General features: G+C 45.0%; 2 protein-coding genes across 3 annotated transcripts in view; both read right to left on the bottom strand.

Annotated features, from left to right (window-relative positions):
* PALM (paralemmin) overlaps positions 1-10,440 on the bottom strand; it is a 245,994-nt gene extending 235,554 nt beyond the window's left edge. For both annotated transcript variants that reach the window (XM_069767837.1, XM_069767839.1), the window contains exon 1: positions 10,375-10,440. In XM_069767837.1, the coding sequence (XP_069623938.1) occupies positions 10,375-10,397 (23 nt within the window). In that variant the 5' untranslated portion in view covers positions 10,398-10,440. The remainder of the gene's footprint in view (positions 1-10,374) is intronic.
* Positions 1-23,888, bottom strand: part of MISP (mitotic spindle positioning) — a 602,516-nt gene that overhangs the window by 394,600 nt on the left and 184,028 nt on the right. The window lies entirely within an intron of this gene.

Here is a 23,888-nt window from a genome sequence, read left to right as displayed (position 1 = left end):
GAGGGGTCACCGAACCCACACCAGAGCCCCCAGGCCGATCAAGATGAGCCCGATGAAAGGTACGAACCAAATCAGCGGCATGGACATCAGAGGCAGAAACCCAAGAATTATCCTCCTGGCCATAACCCTTCCATTTCACAAGGTACTGAAACTTCCGCCTCGAAAAACGAGAATCCAAAATCTTCTCAACAACATATTCCAACTCCTCATCGACCAACACAGGGGCCGGAGGATCAACAGAGGGAACAACAGGCTCCACATATTTCCGCAACAAAGATCTATGGAAGACATTATGAATAGCAAAAGAGGCCAGAAGCGCCAGGCGAAAGGACACCGGATTAATAATCTCAGAAATCCTATAAGGACCAATAAATCGAGGCTTAAACTTAGGGGAAGAAACCTTCATAGGAACATGACGGGAAGATAACCAAACCAGATCCCCAACCCGAAGCCGGGAACCAACACACCGACGACAGTTAGCAAAATGTTGAGCCTCCTCCTGAGACAGCACCAAATTGTCCACCACATGAGCCCAAATCTGCTGCAACCTGTCGACCACAGAATCCACACCAGGAAGGTCAGAAGGCTCAACCTGCCCAGAAGAAAAACGAGGATGAAAACCAAAATTACAAAAAAAAGGCGAAACCAAAGTAGCCGAACTAGCCCGATTATTAAGGGCAAACTCGGCCAATGGCAAAAAAGCCACCCAATCATCCTGATCAGCAGACACAAAGCATCTCAAATAGGTCTCCAAGGTCTGATTAGTTCGCTCAGTCTGGCCATTTGTCTGAGGATGAAATGCAGAAGAAAAAGACAAATCAATGCCCAGCTTGGCACAAAAGGCCCGCCAAAACCTAGAAACAAACTGGGAACCTCTGTCGGACACAATATTCTCCGGAATACCATGCAAACGTACCACATGCTGAAAAAACAACGGAACCAAATCAGAAGAAGAAGGCAATTTAGGCAAAGGCACCAAATGAACCATCTTAGAAAATCGGTCACAGACAACCCAGATAACCGACATTCTTTGGGAAACAGGAAGATCGGAAATAAAATCCATAGAAATATGTGTCCAGGGCCTCTCGGGGACCGGTAATGGCAAAAGCAACCCACTAGCGCGGGAACAGCAAGGCTTAGCCCGCCCACACAAATCCCACAGGACTGCACAAAAGAACGCACATCCCGCGACAAAGAAGGCCACCAAAAGGACCTACCAACCAAATCTCTGGTACCAAAAATCCCAGGATGGCCAGCCAACACAGAACAATGAACCTCAGAAATCACCTTACTAGTCCATCTATCAGGAACAAACAGTTTCCCCACTGGACAGCGGTCAGGTTTATTAGCCTGAAATTCCTGAAGAACCCGTCGTAAATCAGGGGAAATGGCAGAAAGGACCACCCCTTCCTTCAAAATGCCGACCCGGCTCAAGAACCCCAGGGGAATCAGGAAAAAAAACTCCTAGAGAGGGCATCCGCCTTAACATTCTTAGTACCAGGAATGTACGAGACCACAAAATCAAAACGGGAGAAAAACAGGGACTATCGAGCCTGTCTAGGATTCAGCCGTTTGGCAGACTCGAGGTAAATCAGATTCTTATGATCGGTCAGGACCACAATACGGTGCTTGGCCCCCTCAAGCCAATGTCACCACTCCTCAAATGCCCACTTCATAGCCAACAACTCCCGATTGCCGACATCATAATTGCGTTCCGCAGGCGAAAACTTCCGAGAAAAGAAGGCACACGGTTTCATCAAGGAACTATCAGAATTCCTCTGAGACAAAACGGCCCCTGCCCCAATCTCAGACGCGTCAACCTCAACCTGAAATGGAAGAGAAACATCTGGCTGACGCAACACAGGGGCAGAAGTAAATCGGTGTTTAAGCTCCAGAAAGGCAGAAACAGCCGCGGAGGACCAATTCGTCATATCAGCGCCTTTCTTTGTCAAATCGGTCAGAGGTTTAACCATACTGGAGAAGTTGGCAATGAAACGACGATAAAAATTAGCAAAGCCCAAGAATTTCTGAAGGCTCTTCACAGATGTGGGCTGAATCCAATCATGAATGGCCTGAACCTTAACCGGATCCATTTCTATAGATGAGGGAGAAAAAATGAAACCCAAAAAAGAAACCTTCTGCACTCCAAAGAGGCAATTTGACCCCTTCACAAATAAAGCATTATTACGGAGGATCTGAAATACCATCCTGACCCGTTTCACATGAGACTCCCAATCATTGGAAAAAAATCAAAATATCATCCAAATATACAACCATGAATTTATCAAGATAACTCCGAAAGATATCATGCATGATGGATTGGAACACAGATGGGGCATTAGAGAGTCCGAATGGCATCACAAGGTATTCAAAATGGCCTTCGGGCGTATTAAATGCAGTTTTCCATTCGTCACCCTGCTTAATACGAATAAGATTATATGCCCCTCAAAGGTCAATCTTAGTAAACCAGCTAGCCCCCTTAATCCTGGCAAACAAATCAGTAAGCAAAGGCAAAGGGTATTGAAACTTGACCGTGATCTTATTCAAGAGGCGATAATCAATACAGGGTCTCAAGGAGCCATCGTTCTTTTCAACAAAAAAGAACCCCGCTCCCAACGGTGAAGAAGATGGCCGAATATGCCCCTTCTCCAAAGACTCCTTAATATAGCTCCGCATGGCGGCATGTTCTGGCACAGACAGGTTGAAAAGTCGGCCCTTAGGGAACTTACAACCTGGAATCAAGTCAATAGCACAATCACAGTCCCTATGCGGTGGAAGGGAACTGGATTTGGGCTCATCGAATACATCCTGGAAGTCTGACAAAAACTCAGGAATTTCAGAAGAGGGGGAAGAGGAAATTGACATCAAAGGAACATGATCAAGAACCCCCTGACAACCCCAACTAGTCACAGACATGGATTTCCAATCTAACACCGGATTATGTAGCTACAACCATGGAAAACCCAGCACAATATCATCATGCAAATTATGCAACACCAGAAAACGACAATCTTCCTGATGGGCTGGCGCCATGCGCATGGTTAGCTGTGTACAAAACTGAGGTTTATTTTTAGCCAACGGTGTAGCATCAATGCCCCTTAAAGGAATAGGGTTCTGTAAAGGCTGCAAGGGGAAACCACAACGTCTGGCAAATTCTAAGTCCATTAAGTTCAGAGCGGCGCCTGAATCCACAAATGCCATGACAGAAAATGATGATAATGAGCAGATCAAGGTCACAGATAACAGAAATTTAGGTTGTATAGTACTGATGGTAACAGAACTAGCGATTCTCTTTGTACGCTTAGGGCAATCAGAAATAACATGAGCAGAATCGCCGCAGTAAAAACACAACCTATTCTGTCGCCTGAATCTTTGACGTTCAGCTCTAGACAAAATCCTATCACACTGCATAGGCTCAGGGCTCCGCTCAGAGGACAACGCCACAGTGTGCACAACTCTGCGCTCGCGCAAGCGCCGATCAATCTGAATGGCCAGAGACATAGAATCACTCAGACCAGCAGGCGTGGGGAACCCCACCATAACAGCTTTAACGGATTCAGAAAGACCCTTTCTGAAAATTGCCGCCAAGGCATCCTCATTCCATTTAGTCAGTACAGACCATTTTCTAAATTTCTGGCAATACGATTCTGCCGCTTCTTGACCTTGACACAGGGCCAACAAGATTTTCTCAGCCTGATCCACAGAATTAGCCTCATCATACAACAACCCCAATGCCTGAAAGAAAGAATCAACATTAAGCAAAGCAGGATTGCCAGTTTCCAGGGAAAATGCCCAATCCTGTGGGTCACCATGCAGCAGAGGTATGATGATTTTAACCTGCCGAATTGGATCACCAGAAGACCGGGGTCTCAATCCAAAAAACAGTTTACAGTTATTTTTGAAACTCAAAAATTTGGATCTGTCACCAAAGAATAAATCAGGAGTGGGAATCTTAGGTTCTAAGGCAGGAGTCTGAACAATATAATCTGAAATTCCCTGTACCCTAGCAGCAAGCTGATCCACCCGAGAAACTAACTCCTGAACATTCATGTTAATACTAGATTCCGTAGCCACCCAGAGATTAAGAGGGAGGATAATACAAAACAGGCTAAGGAAAAAAAATGGCTCAAAAGCTTCCCTCCCTTCTTCTGAGATGCAATTAACTCATTGTTGGCCAGTTGTACTGTTATGATCTGGTGGCCTAGGAGCAGCATGAGACGGACTCTGGAGAAGGTGGTCCCTGTACTGACCGCAAACCCAGAACATAGCAGCGCAACTAGAAGTAGCCGTGGGGGGTACCTAACACTCCCTAGACCCCTCGACACAGCGTAAGATCTAACTTCCCCTAAAGACAGAAACAGGAAACCTATCTTGCCTCAGAGAAAATCCCCAAAGGATAGATAGCCCCCCACAAATATTGACTGTGAAATCAGATTTTAGCATAGGAGGCCATACTAGCTAAAAAGAAAGAATAGAACAGAGTACTATGCGGTCAGTATAAAAAAACTAGAAAATATCCACCACAGAAAATACAAATCACCACATCTGACTAAAGACATGGACGGTATATCTGCATCTCCAGAGACACAGCTTGGCTGCAAAAAATCCTTCACAGACAAAGCTGGACAAGCCAAAAACATGAATATGCACAGAACTATAGGGTCCACAGCAGTTGGACAGCAAAAACAAAGCCAGGACTTATCTTTGTAGAAAAGCACAGCAAACTGGAGAGACCAGCAGGGAAGTGAATCCTCCAAAAACAATGGACAACTGGCAGGGACTAAAGAGTCCTGCAAAGCTATATACCCCAGTCAGTTTTGCAATTAGTAGATACACCTGTCCAATCCTGCAGTCCAGGCACAACTGCATTACCCTCTACAACCACCGGAGGGAGCCCAAAAGCAGAATTCACAACAGTCATCTCCCTTGTATATAGAATGTACCTGTATGTCATCTCCTCCTGTATATATAGTATATACCTGTATGTCATCTCCTCCTGTATATAGTATATACCTGTATGTCATCTCCGCTGTATATAGTATGTACCTGTATATCATCTCCTCCTGTATATAGTACATACCTGTATTTCATCTCCTCCTGTATATAGAATATACCTGTATGTCATCTCCTCCTGTATATAGTATATACCTGTATATCATCTCCTTTATATAGTATATACCTGCATGTCATCTCCACTGTATACAGTATGTACCTGTGTGTCATCTCCCCTATATATAGAATGTACCTGTATGTCATCTCCATTGTATATAGTATATACCTGTGAGTCGTCTCCTCCTGTATTAGACCTCGTTCACACGTTATTTGGTCAGTATTTTTACCTCAGTATTTGTAAGCTAAAACTTGGAGTAAAGCAATCACAGGAAAAGTTTATTAGAAACCCGTTACCACTGCTGTATTTTTCTCCTACTCCTGGTTTTGGCTTATAAATACTGAGGTAAATACTGACTAAATACTGAATGTGTGAATGTGGCCTTATACATTGCCTCCACCTGCAGCGCTTCACTCTTCTCTGTACACAGCCTCATACTTCAGCAGCACCTCCTTTCTCTCATTTTCCCTTTACATCTCTCATTTTGTCCCTCTCATCTCTATCCATGAGGCTCCTCCCTTTCCATTGACGTCATGCCTCACAGGAGCAACTCCATTCCAGACACGAAGCTAGATGTGGCTTGTGCCTGCTGTGCAGAGTGGGCGTGCCTAAGGAAAACTGTTGCTCATAGCAACCAATCACAGCTCAGCCTTCATCTTTTAAACAGCTCTGGTGAAATGAAAGATGCTTAAAGGGAAGGTACCGCGTTTGTAGATTATTAATTAATCAATGTAATGTAGCATAACATGCTGCTATAACCCAGATTTGAATGCATGTAAAACAGATTTCGTGTGTTATATGAGTAGAAAGAATGCACTGGGGGCTGACATCTTGGTGCCGATCGCTGCAGCGTCGCTGTGTGGTCGCTGGAGAGCTGTCACACAGACAGCTCTCCAGCGACCAACAATGCCGAAGTCCCCGGGTTACCAGGATAAACATCGGGTTACTAAGCGCAGGGCCACGCTTAGTAACCCGATGTTTACCCTGGTTACCAGTGTAAATGTAAAAAAACAAACACTACATACTTACATTCCGGTGTCTATCCCCCGGCGTTCTGCTTCCCTGCACTGACTGAGCGCCGGCTGGCCGTAAAGCACAGCGCTCTGCTTTACGGCTGGCGCTTATGCAGCGCCCCAGAGACCTGGTCATTGCAGTATGGCACTCTGCCGCTAAGGAGAGTGGCGGTACATCTGATGGCACTAAGGAGTTCTCCTGACCAGGTATCACCAGAACACATTACACTTCACACTCCGGCCACTAGGGGGAGAAAAAGGCTTTATTTTTTATTGGGCCACTCCTCACACTGGTAAAACTAGGGGCTGGGGAGGAAGTTAGTCAGAAGCTGACTGGGTTGGAACCAGGCAACATCCAGTGGCAGGGGGTGTTGCAGGGAGAAGGCACAGGGGGGTCCCTGTCAGGCGTGGGAACCTGGCAGGTGCCTAGCGAACAGAACAGAACGGAACGGAACCGCGCCTGCACACCCTGCGACGGTATCCAGGAGAGAGACACGAAAGGAAGGATATTGTGGAACAGTGTAAATGAGATCAAGCACAAAGGAGAGCCAGTAAGAGTCGTGCCGAGAGAGAGATGCAACATCTTACTGAGGCGCGTAGTCGGTGGCCGGAACACCGCAGGAGAAACTGACTTCAAGCCTTACTTCAAACTCCGCCGGACAGTCAATTATAGGTTGGTTGTCTACCTTAAATTTCCTAAGCAGACATAGGGGGCAACATTGGGAGAGGGGCGTCTCTAGGGTCCCGGAAGACCTCCAAGCCTTCCCATCATACGGGTGCGTCCTAGCCAAAACATACTAGGGGACGAGAAACTAGTAACATCTGGAACTGAAGAGAGAGACAGAGAGAGCTGTAGAGAACGAACGAAAGAGAACAGCAGTTGTGAGGACTATTCCGAATGCTCAGCAGGGTAGGACTACAACACACAGGCGCTAGTGGTAGGCAACGATTTCCATCTGCGAAGGAAACTCTGGATGTGCCCATCGGACCGGCCAGTCTCTGATAGCCCTGGTAAACGTGCTCTGGATTGAGGATCCTGAAGTCTTCAGTAAAGAGGTAAAGAGACTTCAACCCTGTGTCCTCGTTATTGCCTGCACCTCACACCATTACCATCCACCTTACTGGGAAGCCCTGGGGACATACTTCACCTGTGGGAAGGTTTACCATCCAGCTGCCATTCCATCACCCTAGCGGACCCGACAGCAGCATCGGTCACCCTGACCGAACACCACAGGTGGCATCACGAACTCCTGACAGACTGTACCACCACCTTCATTGGACGCCCCTTAGCAGGGTCGCGGACCGGGTCTAGCCACCGTGACAGCCTCAGCACCGAACCAGAGAGGCCCGGTACCGAGAACTCGTGGCCCTGTGTCTGGGGGCGATCCACTTACACAGTGCAGGGAAGCAGAACGCCGGGGGACAGACACCGGAATGTAAGTATGTAGTGTTTGTTTTTTTACATTTACACTGGTAACCAGGGTAAACATCGGGTTACTAAGTGCGGCCCTGCGCTTAGTAACCCGATGTTTACTCTGGTTACCAGTTAAGACATCGCTGAATCGGCGTCACACACGCCGATTCAGCGATGTCTGCGGGAGATCCAGCGACGAAATAAAGTTCTGGCCTTTCTGCTCCGACCAACGATGTCACAGCAGGATCCAGATCGCTGCTGCGTGTCAAACACAACGATATCGCTATCCAGGACGCTGCAACGTCACGGATCGCTAGCGATATCGTTGTTAAGTTGTTCAGTGTGAAGGTACCTTTAGTGATCGTTGCAGACTGGGCGTGGCTAGGTTGAGTGGGCATGGCCAATACATACACACACACACACATACACTCTTTATGGGACATGAGCCTGCAATAACTTGATTGCCTAAACAATACACTGTAGTATCACAATATGACAGCTGATACATGCTGCCTGATCTATGGACAGCATCTATCAAACTGTGACTGAATAACTTACGTCATTTTTTTCCAACATTAATGATAATCACCTCAACATTCACCTCACATATAAGGCACACCAAACCTCAATTCAGTTCCTTGATGTTCACATCAAGCGGGATGCATCCAACACCCTACAAACCGACATCTTTCTTAAGGCCACCTCTGTTAATTCCCTCCTACACTACACATCTGCAAGCCCAGCAACAGTTGTTAAGGCGGTCCCCATTGGCCAATTCTCACGTCTACGTAGAATTTGTTCTTCAGACGAGGATTTTGAGAAACAGGCAGAGGAGCTTAAATCAAGATTCCTAGATAGAGGTTACAGTCGCCGTACAATTAAAAAAGCGTACCACAGAGCTAAATATTCCTCTCGCAGTGATCTCCTGTATTCAACCAAGAATAGGGGCACTAACAACGTGGTCAGATTCATATCTAAGTTCAATACACAGGCTGATACCATGAAACAATGTCTTTCCAAGTTTTGGCCTATACTTCAAGCCGATTCTGTCTTAACTAAATACCTGCCCGATAAACCACAGATGACATTCCGCCGTGAAAGAAATCTTAAAGATTTTCTTGTTAGGAGTCACTATATGACAACACCTCCACTTACTTTCCTGGATAATCTTCCTAGCTCCAATCCAGGCTGTCGCCCCTGTGGGAATTGCACTGCATGCCCAAATGTGGAGTACAGCAACTCTTTTACCAATGTTGATGGCACGCAGATATTCCATATCAAACAGTCCATCACCTGTACCACAAAAGCTGTAGTTTATTTCGCTACTTGCCCTTGCCAGAAGATATATATAGGCATGACTACAAGACTGTTGAAGGTTCGTGTACGGGAACATGTCCTAGGTATTTCTGCAGCCCGCTGTTAAGGACCGGCGGAACGCACCAAGTATAGATAATAAGAAACTAGGTGCGTTCGCAGTCCGAGGTCCACCGTGCAGGTAAAAGACCCTGCTGCTAGTAAGACGGACTATATGGCGGTACTAAGTATACACACATGGGTTAACTTCACCCTGCGTGAAGGAAGCGATCCTGTTGCGTCACAGGACCGCAGTACCGCACATAAAGCGCGAGCAAGAAGTCAGCGGACTCAACCCCTACACAGGATTGAAGTCCGATTAGACACTTGCTGGCACAACACCGCAACTGGGTGTGTCAGAGGAACATAAATAATACTATAAAGGCACAAGATTGCGTGCGGTGCCGCACTGACGGATGCCACTAACCACCCAGGCTTGGGTCAGGAAAGCGCAGAGCAAGCGCACGGCGCCGTACTGGCGGACACAGCAACTGGTAGCTGTAATGTGTGTTTCGTGCTGTTGGATAAGTCGGGCGCTAGATAGCAAACATACACCTTCCACGAACAGACATTCAATAGGGAGGGTTATTTAAAGAGCGACTTTCTCTCACAACACACACACACATAATTACAAGACAATACTAACGCATGGCCGTGCGGTCATGCGCAGTTTATATAGTAGCAGCACAGGAAGCAGCTCCAGAAGTTTTGCCCTTCCAGGACCTGCCAAGAGGACCAATGGGATGTGCTGCAATACCTGAGCATGTGACCCTCGATCTCCAACGGGAGACCCTGCCCTGGGCATGCTCAGACAGAGAAAAGCAGGACTTAGATCCAGAAACGTCCACTCGCCGCTGCCCAGCACTGGCTTCAATAGCAGAAGCAGGAAAAGCAGCAGTAACTTTTCGCACAGAGTCAGACTGAGCGAGACGCTGGGATCGACGTCCCTGCTGAGCAGACTCCACCGCGGCTGGAGAAGAATGGGAGACCGCAGCGGAGACGGATTGAGATTCCCCCAGTGCAGCAGAGGAAACTCGACTCCTAACACCCGCAACGAGGACAATATCAACGCTCTCAAGACAATCCCTAGACATCTTAAGATCCACCATAGCTGTGATCCTACTCTTTCTCTGATATAAGAGGTGGCAAGGTGACACGTAGACTTTCCCAACGCGAAACTAAACGGATATGGACCTTAAATACTATCCAACCTCTGGGCCTCAATGAGAACAATAGCTATGCCCCTTTTCTCTGATTAGTTCATTTTATAATATTTTTTATGTTATGACTGAGCGCTTTTTAGCATTATGAGGCCTTTTATGTATTTTAAACATGGTACTTTTTAACAATTTTATATTTTTTACATTATTATGTATACATTCTTGTATTCTTTTCCTTTTGATATTTTTAGTCTATGTAATTACTAACAGTCTGTTGTTTCCATTCTTAGTTGACGTCATACATAATAACGGGCGAATCCTTACCTTTTTGGCTGATCCCTTTTCATTGACTACTTGGCACAGGTCTCCAACTTGATCCTGGGAGATGAAGAAAGAAAATCTGTTACTGATGAACTTATGCACTACAAGGCCGACGTCACACTCAGCGTATAAAAATACGGTCTGTAATTTACGGCCGTAATACACAGAAAAGTCCCCAAAATAGTGGTTCGTATCTCCTCCGTAGGCAGGGTGTGTCAGCGTACTTTGCGCATGGCATCCTCCGTATGTAATCCGTATGGCATCCGTACTGCGAGATTTTCTCGCAGGCTTGCAAAAGTGACATACGGATATACAAGGGATCCATGGGCTCAAAAAATAATGTGGTCATTATCAATGACCTGTAGTTACCTTCATTCGCAGTGAGGTGCCCTCTGCTGGATGTTCTTCGAGTGTGGGAAAAAATCCGAAAAGTTCCCAGGCTCGAGTTCATATGAGGACAACCAGCAGAGGGCGCCTCACCGCGAATGAAGGTAACTACAGGTCATTGACCTAGTTTCCATTCATTCGCTGGGGTTTTACAGCCACGAGCACAGCTGCATTATAGCAGAGCTCCTGGCTGTAATAAAAATTAACCCCTTCAGATGGATTTACATCGTGGGACATGACAGATCCTCGGAAGGTATGTATATTGTTGTTTTATTATTTTTTCTTTGTCACAGAGCGAGGGTCTTCAGGTGGATTACCAGAATAATAAAATATTCAAACAACCTGTGTTTTTATTTCATTAAAAGACTTTTTAATAATGTGTTTTTTTAACCATTTCAAACTATTGGATTAATAATAGATAGGTGTCATAATTGACGCCTCTCCATTATTAATCTGGCTTAATGTCACCTTACAATAGCAAGGGGACATTAACCGTTCATTACCCCATATCCCACTGCTACACGGGAATGGGAAGAGAGTGGCCAAGTGCCAGAATAGGTGCATCTTCCAGATGTGCCTTTTCTGGGGTGGCTGGGGGCAGATGTTTTTAGCCAGGGGGTGGGGGGGGGGGTCAATAACCGTGGACCCTCTCCAGGCTATTAATATCTGCCCTCAGTCACTGGCTTTACTACTCTGGCGGAGAAAATTGCGCGGGAGCCCACGTCAATTTTTTCCACCATTAAACCCTTTAATTTAATAGCTAGAATGCCCAAATTTTGCACATACAGTGGGGCAAAAAAGTATTTAGTCAGTCAGCAATAGTGCAAGTTCCACCACTTAAAAAGATGAGAGGCGTCTGTAATTTACATCATAGGTAGACCTCAACTATGGGAGACAATCTGAGAAAACAAAATCCAGAAAATCACATTGTCTGTTTTTTAACATTTTATTTGCATATTATGGTGGAAAATAAGTATTTGGTCATAAACAAACAATCAAGATTTCTGGCTCTCACAGACCTGTAACTTCTTCTTTAAGAGTCTCCTCTTTCCTCCACTCATTACCTGTAGTAATGGCACCTGTTTAAACTTGTTATCAGTATAAAAAGACACCTGTGCACACCCTCAAACAGTCTGACTCCAAACTCCACTATGGTGAAGACAAAAGAGCTGTCAAAGGACACCAGAAACAAAATTGTAGCCCTGCACCAGGCTGGGAAGACTGAATCTGCAATAGCCAACCAGCTTGGAGTGAAGAAATCAACAGTGGGAGCAATAATTAGAAAATGGAAGACATACAAGACCACTGATAATCTCCCTCGATCTGGGGCTCCACGCAAAATCCCACCCCGTGGGGTCAGAATGATCACAAGAACGGTGAGCAAAAATCCCAGAACCACGCGGGGGGACCTAGTGAATGAACTGCAGAGAGCTGGGACCAATGTAACAAGGCCTACCATAAGTAACACACTACGCCACCATGGACTCAGATCCTGCAGTGCCAGACGTGTCCCACTGCTTAAGCCAGTACATGTCCGGGCCCGTCTGAAGTTTGCTAGAGAGCATTTGGATGATCCAGAGGAGTTTTGGGAGAATGTCCTATGGTCTGATGAAACCAAACTGGAACTGTTTGGTAGAAACACAACTTGTCGTGTTTGGAGGAAAAAGAATACTGAGTTGCATCCATCAAACACCATACCTACTGTAAAGCATGGTGGTGGAAACATCATGCTTTGGGGCTGTTTCTCTGCAAAGGGGCCAGGACGACTGATCCGGGTACATGAAAGAATGAATGGGGCCATGTATCGTGAGATTTTGAGTGCAAACCTCCTTCCATCAGCAAGGGCATTGAAGATGAAATGTGGCTGGGTCTTTCAACATGACAATGATCCAAAGCACACCGCCAGAGCAACGAAGGAGTGGCTTCATAAGAAGCATTTCAAGGTCCTGGAGTGGCCTAGCCAGTCTCCAGATCTCAACCCTATAGAAAACCTTTGGAGGGAGTTGAAAGTCCGTGTTGCCAAGCGAAAAGCCAAAAACATCACTGCTCTAGAGGAGATCTGCATGGAGGAATGGGCCAACATACCAACAACAGAGTGTGGCAACCTTGTGAAGACTTACAGAAAACGTTTGACCTCTGTCATTGCCAACAAAGGATATATTACAAAGTATTGAGATGAAATTTTGTTTCTGACCAAATACTTATTTTCCACCATAATATGCAAATAAAATGTTAAAAAAACAGACAATGTGATTTTCTGGATTTTTTTTTCTCAGTTTGTCTCCCATAGTTGAGGTCTACCTATGATGTAAATTACAGACGCCTCTCATCTTTTTAAGTGGTGGAACTTGCACTATTGCTGACTGACTAAATACTTTTTTGCCCCACTGTACACACTACTAAAATTAGTAGTGTGGAATATGCAAAAAAATGGGGATATGACATGGTTTACTGTATGTAAACCATGTCACATATCATGTCGCGTTTTGGAAGGAGATAACAAAAGCCGGCAATTGAAATACCGGCTTTTAAGCTATCTAGCGCTGTATGAAATATTAATATATATACATATATGTGTCTCACTGACTATATATATATATATATATATATATATATATATATATATATATATATATACACACATTTATTCTACCTATTCTATTGTAAGCTGTCAGTGTGATTTTACTGTACACCGCACTGAATTGCCGGCTTTTCTCTCTAACACCGCTGCGTATTTCTCGCAAGTCACACTGCTGGTCCGTGTGTAATCCGTATTTTTCTGGCTTCCATAGACTTTCATTGGCAATTTTATTGCGCAATACGGTGACAAACGCAGCATGCTGCTATTTTCTACGGCCGTAGAAAGCCGTATAATACGGATCAGTAAAATACGGCAGATAGGAGCTGGGACATAGAGAATAATTGGGCCATGTGTAATGCGTGTTTTACGGACGTATTTTATGCGCTCATACGTCCGTAAAACTCGCTAGTGTGACGCCGGCCTTATCACCTATGAACTTGGTCCCATTTATTTTTATTTTTTTATTATCCATTTATTATTTATTGTTTATTATATTTTCATATTGTTATTATATATTTTTTCTTCGCTTATCCTTTTGTATAGTCACCACTATTTTTCACCACATTACTTTATAATACTTTACACTATTATTTATCCCCTTTTCCTTTGTCATTTTTATATTCATTAACACTGTCATATTTATTATTATTTATTTTTATATATTATTATTATTTTTCCACTATCACACCCTTTCTCCCATGTTGTTATCTATAACATTTCTATTCGTTCCTTCCTCTTTTCTCCTAGCCACATCATCCCATATTCCTCTTCCCAACCTTCCTTTCAGCTAACTTTATCTCCTCCACATTGGAGTAGTTGTCCTCGTGCGCTTCAGTGTCCCCCTCAGCTGACTGTGTGCGGTCTCGTCTCATCGCTTGTGGAGAGGCAGTGAATCTTTCACACCTCCCCCTGTTGTGACATGGGCGCCATGGTTACTTCTCGGCGTCCTGTGGCACACGCGTCGCCGTATACCTCCTCCAACCTGGCCGGACTCCCCCCGCTGCCATGCACGTCACGGATCACCTGTTTAATCATGTGACCGTGACGTCAGTATAGACGCCACTCTCAGACCACGCTGTTGTGCTAATTTATTCCGCCCTCTGTATTCATTGGTTCCTTCCCACATAACCCTTTTTTACCATTGGCCTCCCTTCTCTTAAATACCCTCCTGATCCTCCTTACGTCACCTCCTGACGAAGGCAATAGCACCAAAACGCGCGTTGGGGTGTATGCTGTCTTGGGGCCTGGGTCCCACATTATACATTGTAAGTTGCTTTTTGCACTATCGCTACCTAATTACTACCACAATTTCTCTTGACCCCGTGGTTACTACCTGCTCTGCACTACTTCTCGTGCGTTTATGCACACATGTCAGCACAATCTATATGATATATTTTTTTGCCTACCACTTCACTGTGCTAATATTTATATTTTTATTTTTATGAGTTTCACTTATTTTTGGTGAGTTAAGATTGTTTGGGGACATCTAATTTGCAGTTTTTAGGGTTTTATTTTTACCTACCACCACATATATGTATTTTCTGTATTTTTTTATTATCTTTTTTGGATTTTGAGTCCTCCTAGCACTAAAAACACAGGCTCTTTTTATTTTATTATATTGTGCTTTTCAGGTATACAAATTCTATCTTTGACAGCGTCTCTTATTTGACATTCATGTAAATTTTCCCTTTACCATAATACTTTTAAATATTGCAATTTATCTAATAAACTTGATTTTATGGTCAGTTCTGGTGCTTCTTTTTTGTTATCCGACTATCCACATTTTTATTCACTGGTCCAGCGTGAGTACCGTTCACCTATTTCATCACGTTGAAGGTTTATATTCGTACGTGAGAATTCTTTTTTGCAATACGTTTATTCAAACTGACTGTGAAGGAAGGGCCAGGGGGTGCCAGAGTGGTAGCCATGGCCGACATCAGACCCTGTATCACTTCCTGGACCCCTTCCTTTAAAGTACCTCGGTGCTGCTTCTCTATGCCATCAGGGCCTTCCCGGTACGGGACAGTTACCTCTGCAGACGATTCCAAGAATAAAGAGTCACAGTCTGGTTTCACTTCAACATCTTTGTTACAGCAAAGGGCATCTGTGTCTCTGTTCCTTGCCTGTCACTTAGCCTGCGTTTGGGGTGGTCCATACAATACAATTCCGCAGTGTCCTTAACGTCCAGTATTTCTGCCTTTCGTGGGGGAATTCCCTGCCGTTTCGCCCCGGTTCTGAGAATGGCGGCTCATGCAAAAATCTGCCACATCTTGGTGCACTTTCTCCTCAAATGGCTCAGCCTTCTTCTGTTCAGTAACTGCAGTCCCACTAATGCTGCACTGCTGATTATGCTGTTGCTATGTTCGTTCTCTCGCTCTCTGTACTGGCCCCCTGGATACCTTTGCCGGGCCTATTTCTTCCTATAGAATGTTACAGGTCTGGGCTAGTGTCACGATAATGTAAAAATGTCATAATGTGAGCTTAGTTCTAGAAAGTACCATATCACAGACACATACTGCAGTTTCGACCCCCTTTCTCCCCCCTCTGCATTCGCTCAATCAACAAACAAAGCCCTATGGCAAATACTGTGCAACTTGATACCAATGTGTGAGCAGTGTATGGCTTTTAAACTGCAGACGACCAATCCTGTAAAGCCCCTCGTTCCCTCCTCCCCTTTCCCAAGGAATGCCTTTGTCTGGGGGCTCAAAGAGCTTAAATAGTAGGAAAAAGAGTGCATGTCATTACTCAGCCCACTCAGTGATGTCAAGACAAGAGGGCATATCTTTACACTTGCTGAATTGGGGGCAGAGTAGGTCCAGGAAGCGCATAATGTGCACGTGGCATCGCGTCACGCCTCCCGAAGAAGCAGTGTGAAACGCTCGTCGGGGCAGAGGGAAGCCAGGGTCTTCCACATGCATATTATACCACAGGTAAATTAAGCCCTATTATAGCTATATTTTATTCCATTCATTTGCCGATTTAGTAGTTTTCCTCACACATGATGGTATTGCTACAGTGCATCTCTAGGTTGCCTTTATATGATATATAGTATCTTTTAGCTATTCATTATATTGGCTCAAACCATTGTCACTGTTTATTGTGCTTTTCCAATTCTTATACCTTATTACAAACAATTGGCATTGACATTTGGCATTTTGTAATCTTTTTGTATTTGTATCTGTTGGTTATAGATTTATATAGCGCTGCTGCATTCTTAGAATAAGCTTGTGCCTTGCTGTACCCTATGGCATTGTGCTTCCCCAGTTTTTGACTAAGCACCTTTCGAATTTTTATATATGTTTTCAAATTGTTACATCAATAAAAAAAAACCTAGTTTTATGAAGTACCTGGTGTTACTAGTAATTTAATTCTTTTGGTAACATACAGTTAGGTCCATATATATTTGGACAGAGACAACATTTTTCTAATTTTGGTTATATACTTTTCCACAATGAATTTTAAATAAAAACAATTCCGATGCAGTTGAAGTTCAGACTTTCAGCTTTCATTTGAGGGTATCCACATTAAAATTGGATGAAGGGTTTTGGAATTTCAGCTCCTTAACATGTGCCACCCTGGTTTTAAAGGGACCAAAAGTAATTGGATAGATTCAATAATTTTAAATAAAATTTTCATTTCTAGTTCTTGGTTGAAAACCCTTTGTTGGCAATGACTGCCTGAAGTCTTGAACTCATGGACATCACCAGACGCTGTGTTTCCTCCATTTTGATGCTCTGCCAGGCCTTCACTGCGGTGGTTTTCAGTTGGTGTTTGTTTGTGGGCCTTTCTGTCTGAAGTTTAGTCTTTAACAAGTGAAATGCATGCTCATTTTGGTTGAGATCAGGTGACTGACTTGGCCATTCAAGAATATTCTACTTCTTTGCTTTAATAAACTCCTGGGTTACTTTGGCTTTATGTTTTGGGTCATTGTCCATCTGTAGTAGGAAATGACGACCAATCAGTTTTGCTGCATTTGGCTGGATCTGAGCACACAGTATGGCGGCTCTGAAGACCTCAGAATTAATTAGGCTGCTTCTGTCCTGGGTCACATCATCAATAAACACTAGTGACCCAGTGCCACTGGCAGCCATGCATGCCCAAGCCATCACACTGCCTCCGCTGTGTTTTACAGATGATGTGGTATGCTTTGGATCATGAGCTGTACTATGCCTTCACCATACTTTTCTCTTTCCATCATTCTGGTAGAGGTTGATCTTGGTTTCATCTGTCCAAAGAATGTTGTTCCAGAACTGTGCTGGCTTTTAGAGATGTTTTTTAGCAAAGTCCAGTCTAGCCTTTTTATTCTTGATGCTTATGAGTGACTTGCACCGTGCAGTGAACCCTCTGCATTTACTTTCATGCAGTCTTCTCTTTATGGTAGATTTGGATATTGATACGCCTACTTCCTGGAGAGTGTTGTTCACTTGGTTGGCTGTTGTGAAGGGGTCTTCTCTTCACCATGGAGATTATTCTGCGATCATCCACCACTGTTGTCTTCCGTGGGCGCCCAGGTCTTTTTGCATTGATGAGTTCACCAGTGCTTTCTTTCTTTCTCAGGATGTGCCAAACTGTAGATTTTGCCACTCCTGATACTGTAGCAATTTCTCGGATGGGTTTTTTCTGTTTTTTGCAGCTTAAGGATGGCTTGTTTCACCTGCATGGAGAGCTCCTTTGACCGCATGTTTACATCACAGCAAAACCTTCCAAATGCAAGCACCACACCTCAAATCAACTCCAGGCCTTTTATCTGCTTAATTGAGAATGACTTAACGAAGGGATTGCCCACACCTGTCCATGAAATAGCCTTGGAGTCAACTGTCCAATTACTTTTGGTCCCTTTAAAACCAGAGTGGCACATGTTATGGAGCTGAAACTCCTAAACCCTTCATCCAATTTTAATGTGGATACCCTCAAATGAAAGCTGAAAGTCTGAACTTCAACTGCATCTGAATTGTTTTGTTTAAAATTCATTGTGGTAATGTCTATAACCAAAATTAGAAAAATGTTGTTTCTGTCCAAATATATATGGACCTAACTGTATTTTGTGAAGCAATATGTAAATATGCAGATTAATACGCATAAGGTGTAGCTCTTGTACACGGTGACAATACACTTTATGTGTAGCAGTGCCACCGTGTATGAACACATTAACAATCAACATTGTACAAGTTTAAAGGAGGTTGGGAAGAAGAAGGAACAATATGCATTTATATCCCCTACAACTGCATGATGCCAGCCACATGTTTAACAATGAAACGCTGCAGTGTTTCAGATAAAAACATAGTTTAAAAGTGGCTGGGGACCGAAACGCACAGGAAACTAGTTTGACAGATCCATGGTGGCTTCTCATCGCCCACTGCCCTGGAATAACAGGTCTCTCACTACAAGCACATATAGGATGAGTCTCCTTTTCGCTTTGGTCAGCAGAGACTTCTAAACTATGTTTCTCTCTGACACGCTACAACAATTCAGAGTTAAACATATATGGCTGACATCATGGATTGGGCAGCTTGTATAAGCTGACATTTTCCTTTTAACTGCCAAAGATTTGGCATGCATGGAACTGCCTAAGGAACGTGCTTTTGACTGTGGAGTCCATACGACTAAATCCAATAAAATACTATCAGTGCCCAATTCCCCCCTTGCACCACTACCCTTGGTGATGCACTAATTGGGATGCCCCTGCCCGCCATTGGTTCTTAAAGTGGAAGGCTCCTGGGGCCAACCCTACAGGGGATAAGTCCAGGTGTCCGGGTCAATAACTTCCTCTTTCCCCTTCGGCGGACACCTGGAAGCTATGGCCTCTTCTGTGCGGCGTGGTCACCGGCAGAGGGCCGCGACGTGTCGGGCACGGGTACCCGAAGTCACTGCCCTGCTTCTGGCGCGACACTGCCAGGCTCCGCCCACTCCTCAACATCACTTCCGGTCCCCTCTATGGGAACGTGATGTTAGCCCCGGCCCTGTCTTCATTGTATCTCCTGCACTTGCTGCAACAATGCCTGCAGCAGTGTACGTGTACTTGGAGGCAGGTCACAGACCCCTGAACACAGCTGGGGAGCACACTGATCGGTCCAATCCGACCGAGCAGAGCGCTCTACAGCTAAACAATGATCCAAAATTATTACAATACGTTTATTGCACCAAACACTGTCCATACACCAGCATTAACCCCTATAACTGCTCAATTACCTAATAAAGATTTAAGATTCACCATCGCCCAACCACAGTCCACTAATAATTTTGATTATGGTAATGCTATAATACCACCCATGCTAAACAGCACAACGTTACCAGTTATGCCCATTATCCCCCTCGGCGGCCAAATTTAATGCCCCCAACACACCCCATAGCTACAGCAGACGCAGGTGTAGACGCCACACATCCTCCTGATCCTCGTCCAACGATTCCCGCCACCATTCCCACTACCCCTTTTCAAGTCGACCCTCCCGATATCAACGCAGACATAGCTCATGAATGAGCAGCTGCAGATCGCAGCATCTATATCCACATCAACGTCAGAGGGATATGACGCATCGCAGTGTCCCAGTAGGCGACATCGAGCACATGACAAACGCCAAAAGTCACATGCTCCTTCAGAGGCTATCAGCTGGGGAGACCCATCCCCCAGGGCTTCCAGCCAATACGGCCATCAAGGCATTGCCCAAGAAGGAGCTGGAGTTTCGCCAACACTTGGCTTCACTCAGGCTCTAGTGCACGACATTCAGTCACGCACTCCAACTGTGGCTCTCAGCTGGGTAGATGCCTCTCAATCCCCCGGGCCTTACAGCTGCCACATTAACCAGTCTGGCAGGAGCCAGAGTTCCTCCATCCTGGGTTATCACCCCTCCTGCGTCAGCGGGAGCCGGGGCTGCACCAACATCAGTCATCATTCCTCCTGCGTCACAAAGTGGTGAGTGTTCCAAAGTCAACGATAAATTAATGTGTAACGGTGTTAACACAAAGAACAGTGAATTAGGCTCAGCAATCAAGGAGCTAATTCAACTCTTAACGCAACCGGGCGGTACAGCTGAAAACAATACAACGCTTCAGTCAGCGAGTTTGCGCACAAAGATGCCTTTTTCTGTGGGATCAGCCCACTAGGTGCTCAAATAGATCTAGAGACTAGACAAAAAATATGGAATATCGATTATGTCGACATATGGTCATTGTCACGGGGTCCTTCTCCAGTACCACACAATCAACAGAGCCACTGAAGAGTGAACAATCCCAAGACCTTTATTTAGGCAAAAATACGAAAGGTCCATATACAATCCACCACACAAAGGATAAAGTATTCCAGAACTGTGCAGACAGAGGATAGCATAGTCCATATACCCTTCTTTCTCTCGGAGATGCTGTGAACACTTCATCATTCCACACAGAACTGTTCTGTGTCTCACCTCCCTGATATTTTAAAAAGTCTCCCTCCTCATTCACAGGTCTGGAAAGGGGAAGTTCTCAGGGGCTCATTGTTTCAACAAGCTAGGTCAACATGTCATTAGCATATTTGCAAACAATACAGTACTGTGGCGGCTGATATCAGATGGCAGCAACAGCCATTCATCAATTAGCAAATAACTCCTTCTACAAGAAAACACCATGAAAATAAGTAAAATATACACAAAAATGATACCCAAATAGCATATCACACCGTCACTGTCGTTATTGTCCGTCGACCACCAGACCGTAGATAAAGAAAGGAGAACAAGCGAACGCGTATACGATAGAAATAGATCAAAAATAGCATTAACAATGAATAATTGGCTGCAGGCGTTTGCCGTATTGGGCTGTATTATGGGCCAGAAGTATCCAGAACCCTGCTCCGAATTATTTATATATTAGTATCTGATATATAATTCGTATAAATCGCATGACGCTTCCGCTTGGCGGCGGTATGGCGAAGAGTTCCGCAGTTGTCTGGCCTTACAGTCTGATCTAGGTTAGAGGGTTAAAGCAACAGACGTATGGCTACGAGTGATGCTGTCACAGAAGCAGCCCCCCTTTTCAGTTATGACCACTATTTACTCCGCAGCCGCAGGTCAACAATCAGTGGTCGTAGGAAAACCTAGGGCCTGCTGGCAATTTAACAAGGGAAACTGCCATTTCCAAGTACTATGCAGATTTAAGGTACCGTTACATTAAGCGACGTTGCAGCGATATAGGCAACGATGCCGATCGCTGCAGCGTCGCTGTTTCGTCGCTGTGTGGTCGCTGGAGAGCTGTCACACAGACAGCTCTCCAGCGACCAACGATGCCGAAGTCCCCTGGTAACCAGGGTAAACATCGGGTTACTAAGCGCAGGGCCGCGCTTAGTAACCCGATGTTTACCCTGTTTACCATTGTAAATGTAAACAAAAACAAACAGTACATACTTACATTCCGGTGTCTGTCCCCCGGCGTCAGCTTCCCTGCACTGTGTCAGCGCCGGCCGGCCGTAAAGCAGAGCGGTGACATCACCGCTGTGCTTTACGGCCGGCCGGCGCTCACAGTCAGTGCGGGAAGCTGACGGCGAGGGGACAGACACCGGAATGTAAGTATGTACTGTTTTTTTTTTTTTTACATTTACAATGGTAACCAGTGAAGACATCGCTGAATCGGCGTCACACACGCCGATTCAATGATGTCTGTGGGAGATCCAGCAACGAAATAAAGTTCTGCTCTGACCGACGATATCACAGTAGGATCCAGATCGCTGCTGCATGTCAAACACAACGATATCGCTATCCAGGACGCTGCAACGTCACGGATCGCTAGCGATATCGTTGTTAAGTTGTTCAGTGTGAAGGTACCTTTAGGCATGACTGTTTTGCTTGCGGGGGGCGACACCCAGCTTCAAGGTGTACTCGCTAGTCAAACAGAGCGCCAACAAGGCAGAATACCAGTGAGCTTAATCGCGATGGGCCCCTGGCTAGACCTCTACCCCAATAAGGAAGCAGCTTGGGAACTACACTCTGGCTTTACGGATGTTTTTTTATCCCCTACAAGCCTAGTAGAACGCCAACCCTGGCTGACAACCTAAAATATGCTTGCGAATTCCCCGAAATTCAAAATAAAAAAATTGAAAAGGTGGTTGAGCTTGGTAGAATGGTGGGCCCTTTCAGTCGCTCCCCTTCATAAACATCAAAATATTGGCGTTAAGCATTATTCAGAAAAAACCCCCGATAAATATAGGCTTATCCATCTGTCTCACCCAAAAGGTGAATCAGTTAACGACGCTATCTCCCCAGAAGAAGCTTCTGTCACATACACGTCTTTCGATAAGGCGGTGGAACTAGTCCGGGCAGCCGGACCCAGCGCTCTGTTCCATAAATCCGACACAGAATCGGCATTCCGCCTATTACCCGTGCACCCCGAATGTTTCCACCTATTAGGATGCAAAGTGGACCAGCACTATTTTTTTGATATGTGCTTGCCAATGTTCCATCTTGTGTCACTATTTACAGTACTTTCTTTGACTGGGTAGTTCTGTACGAAACGGGCTGCAATTTTCTGATCCGCTACCTCGACGATTTTTTGTTCGTCGGTCCTAAAAATACTAAACTTTGCTCCTTACTACTGGAAAAATTTCAATTTATATCATGGCATTTTGGCGTACTGCTATCACCTGAAAAATCAGAGGGACCGTGCAATGTATTGCCTTTTTTGGGCATCGAAATAGACACCAATTCGATGGTTTTTTCGCTTACCTGCAGATAAAATAGAAAAAACACGGCAGATGTTGGAAGGCTTCTATGAAGTTAAAAAAGTAACCCTACAGCCAATGGAAGGCACTAATGGGGCTATTAACGTTCGTCTGCCGCGTAATGCCGGTCGGCAGAGCATTCTCACGACGACTGCTGTTGGCTACCAAAGGCGTTTCTCATCCCCGCCATAAAATTAGGCTCACTCGCGCGTTAAAAGCAGATTTGTTAGTGTGAAAGACATTCCTGCAATCGTGCAATGGACATACTTGTGTTATGACTAGAGAAATGGCAAACAAAGATCTAGGGCTAGTAATAAGGTGCAGCAAAGAAGAGGGTTTTGCCGTAATCTACAAAAACCAATGGTGCAAAGGTGATTGGCCAGAGCTGTGGACAACATCAAACTGGGGGCGCGATCCAGTCCTATAGGAAATTTTCTCAATAGTGGCGGCTGTTGTGATATGGACTAAGCAGTCAAGAAACATGAACAATTGTTTCCAGACAAAAAATACGACAACAGCAAAGAGCCTAAGCCACACGTCATCTTCATCCTTGCCCATACTCGCCCTCTTACGTCGGCTAGCGCTGCTATGCTTGGAAAACAATATTTGGTGTCGAGCCACCTTTGTAGCAGAAGTAGACGATAATATCATTAACTCACTGTTATTTTCCGATTGGCAGGCATTCAGAATCCAGCATCCCAAAGCGCAAGTATGGGGTATTCAGTGTCCACTATTCCTATGGGACACAGTGGCCAATCACTGATGCCCTTAATCCATGCCTCCATTTTGATTACTACATGGCAGGTCTATGGTAAGGCTTGGGAGGAGTGGGGCTCAATAATACAGGGTAGGCCAGTCGATATATGC

Source organism: Ranitomeya imitator, chromosome 1, assembly GCF_032444005.1.
Source record: "Ranitomeya imitator isolate aRanImi1 chromosome 1, aRanImi1.pri, whole genome shotgun sequence".
Lineage (NCBI taxonomy): Eukaryota > Metazoa > Chordata > Amphibia > Anura > Dendrobatidae > Ranitomeya > Ranitomeya imitator.
The sequence above is the reverse complement of the archived record's forward strand: the minus strand, read 5'-3'. Positions and strand labels throughout refer to the sequence as shown.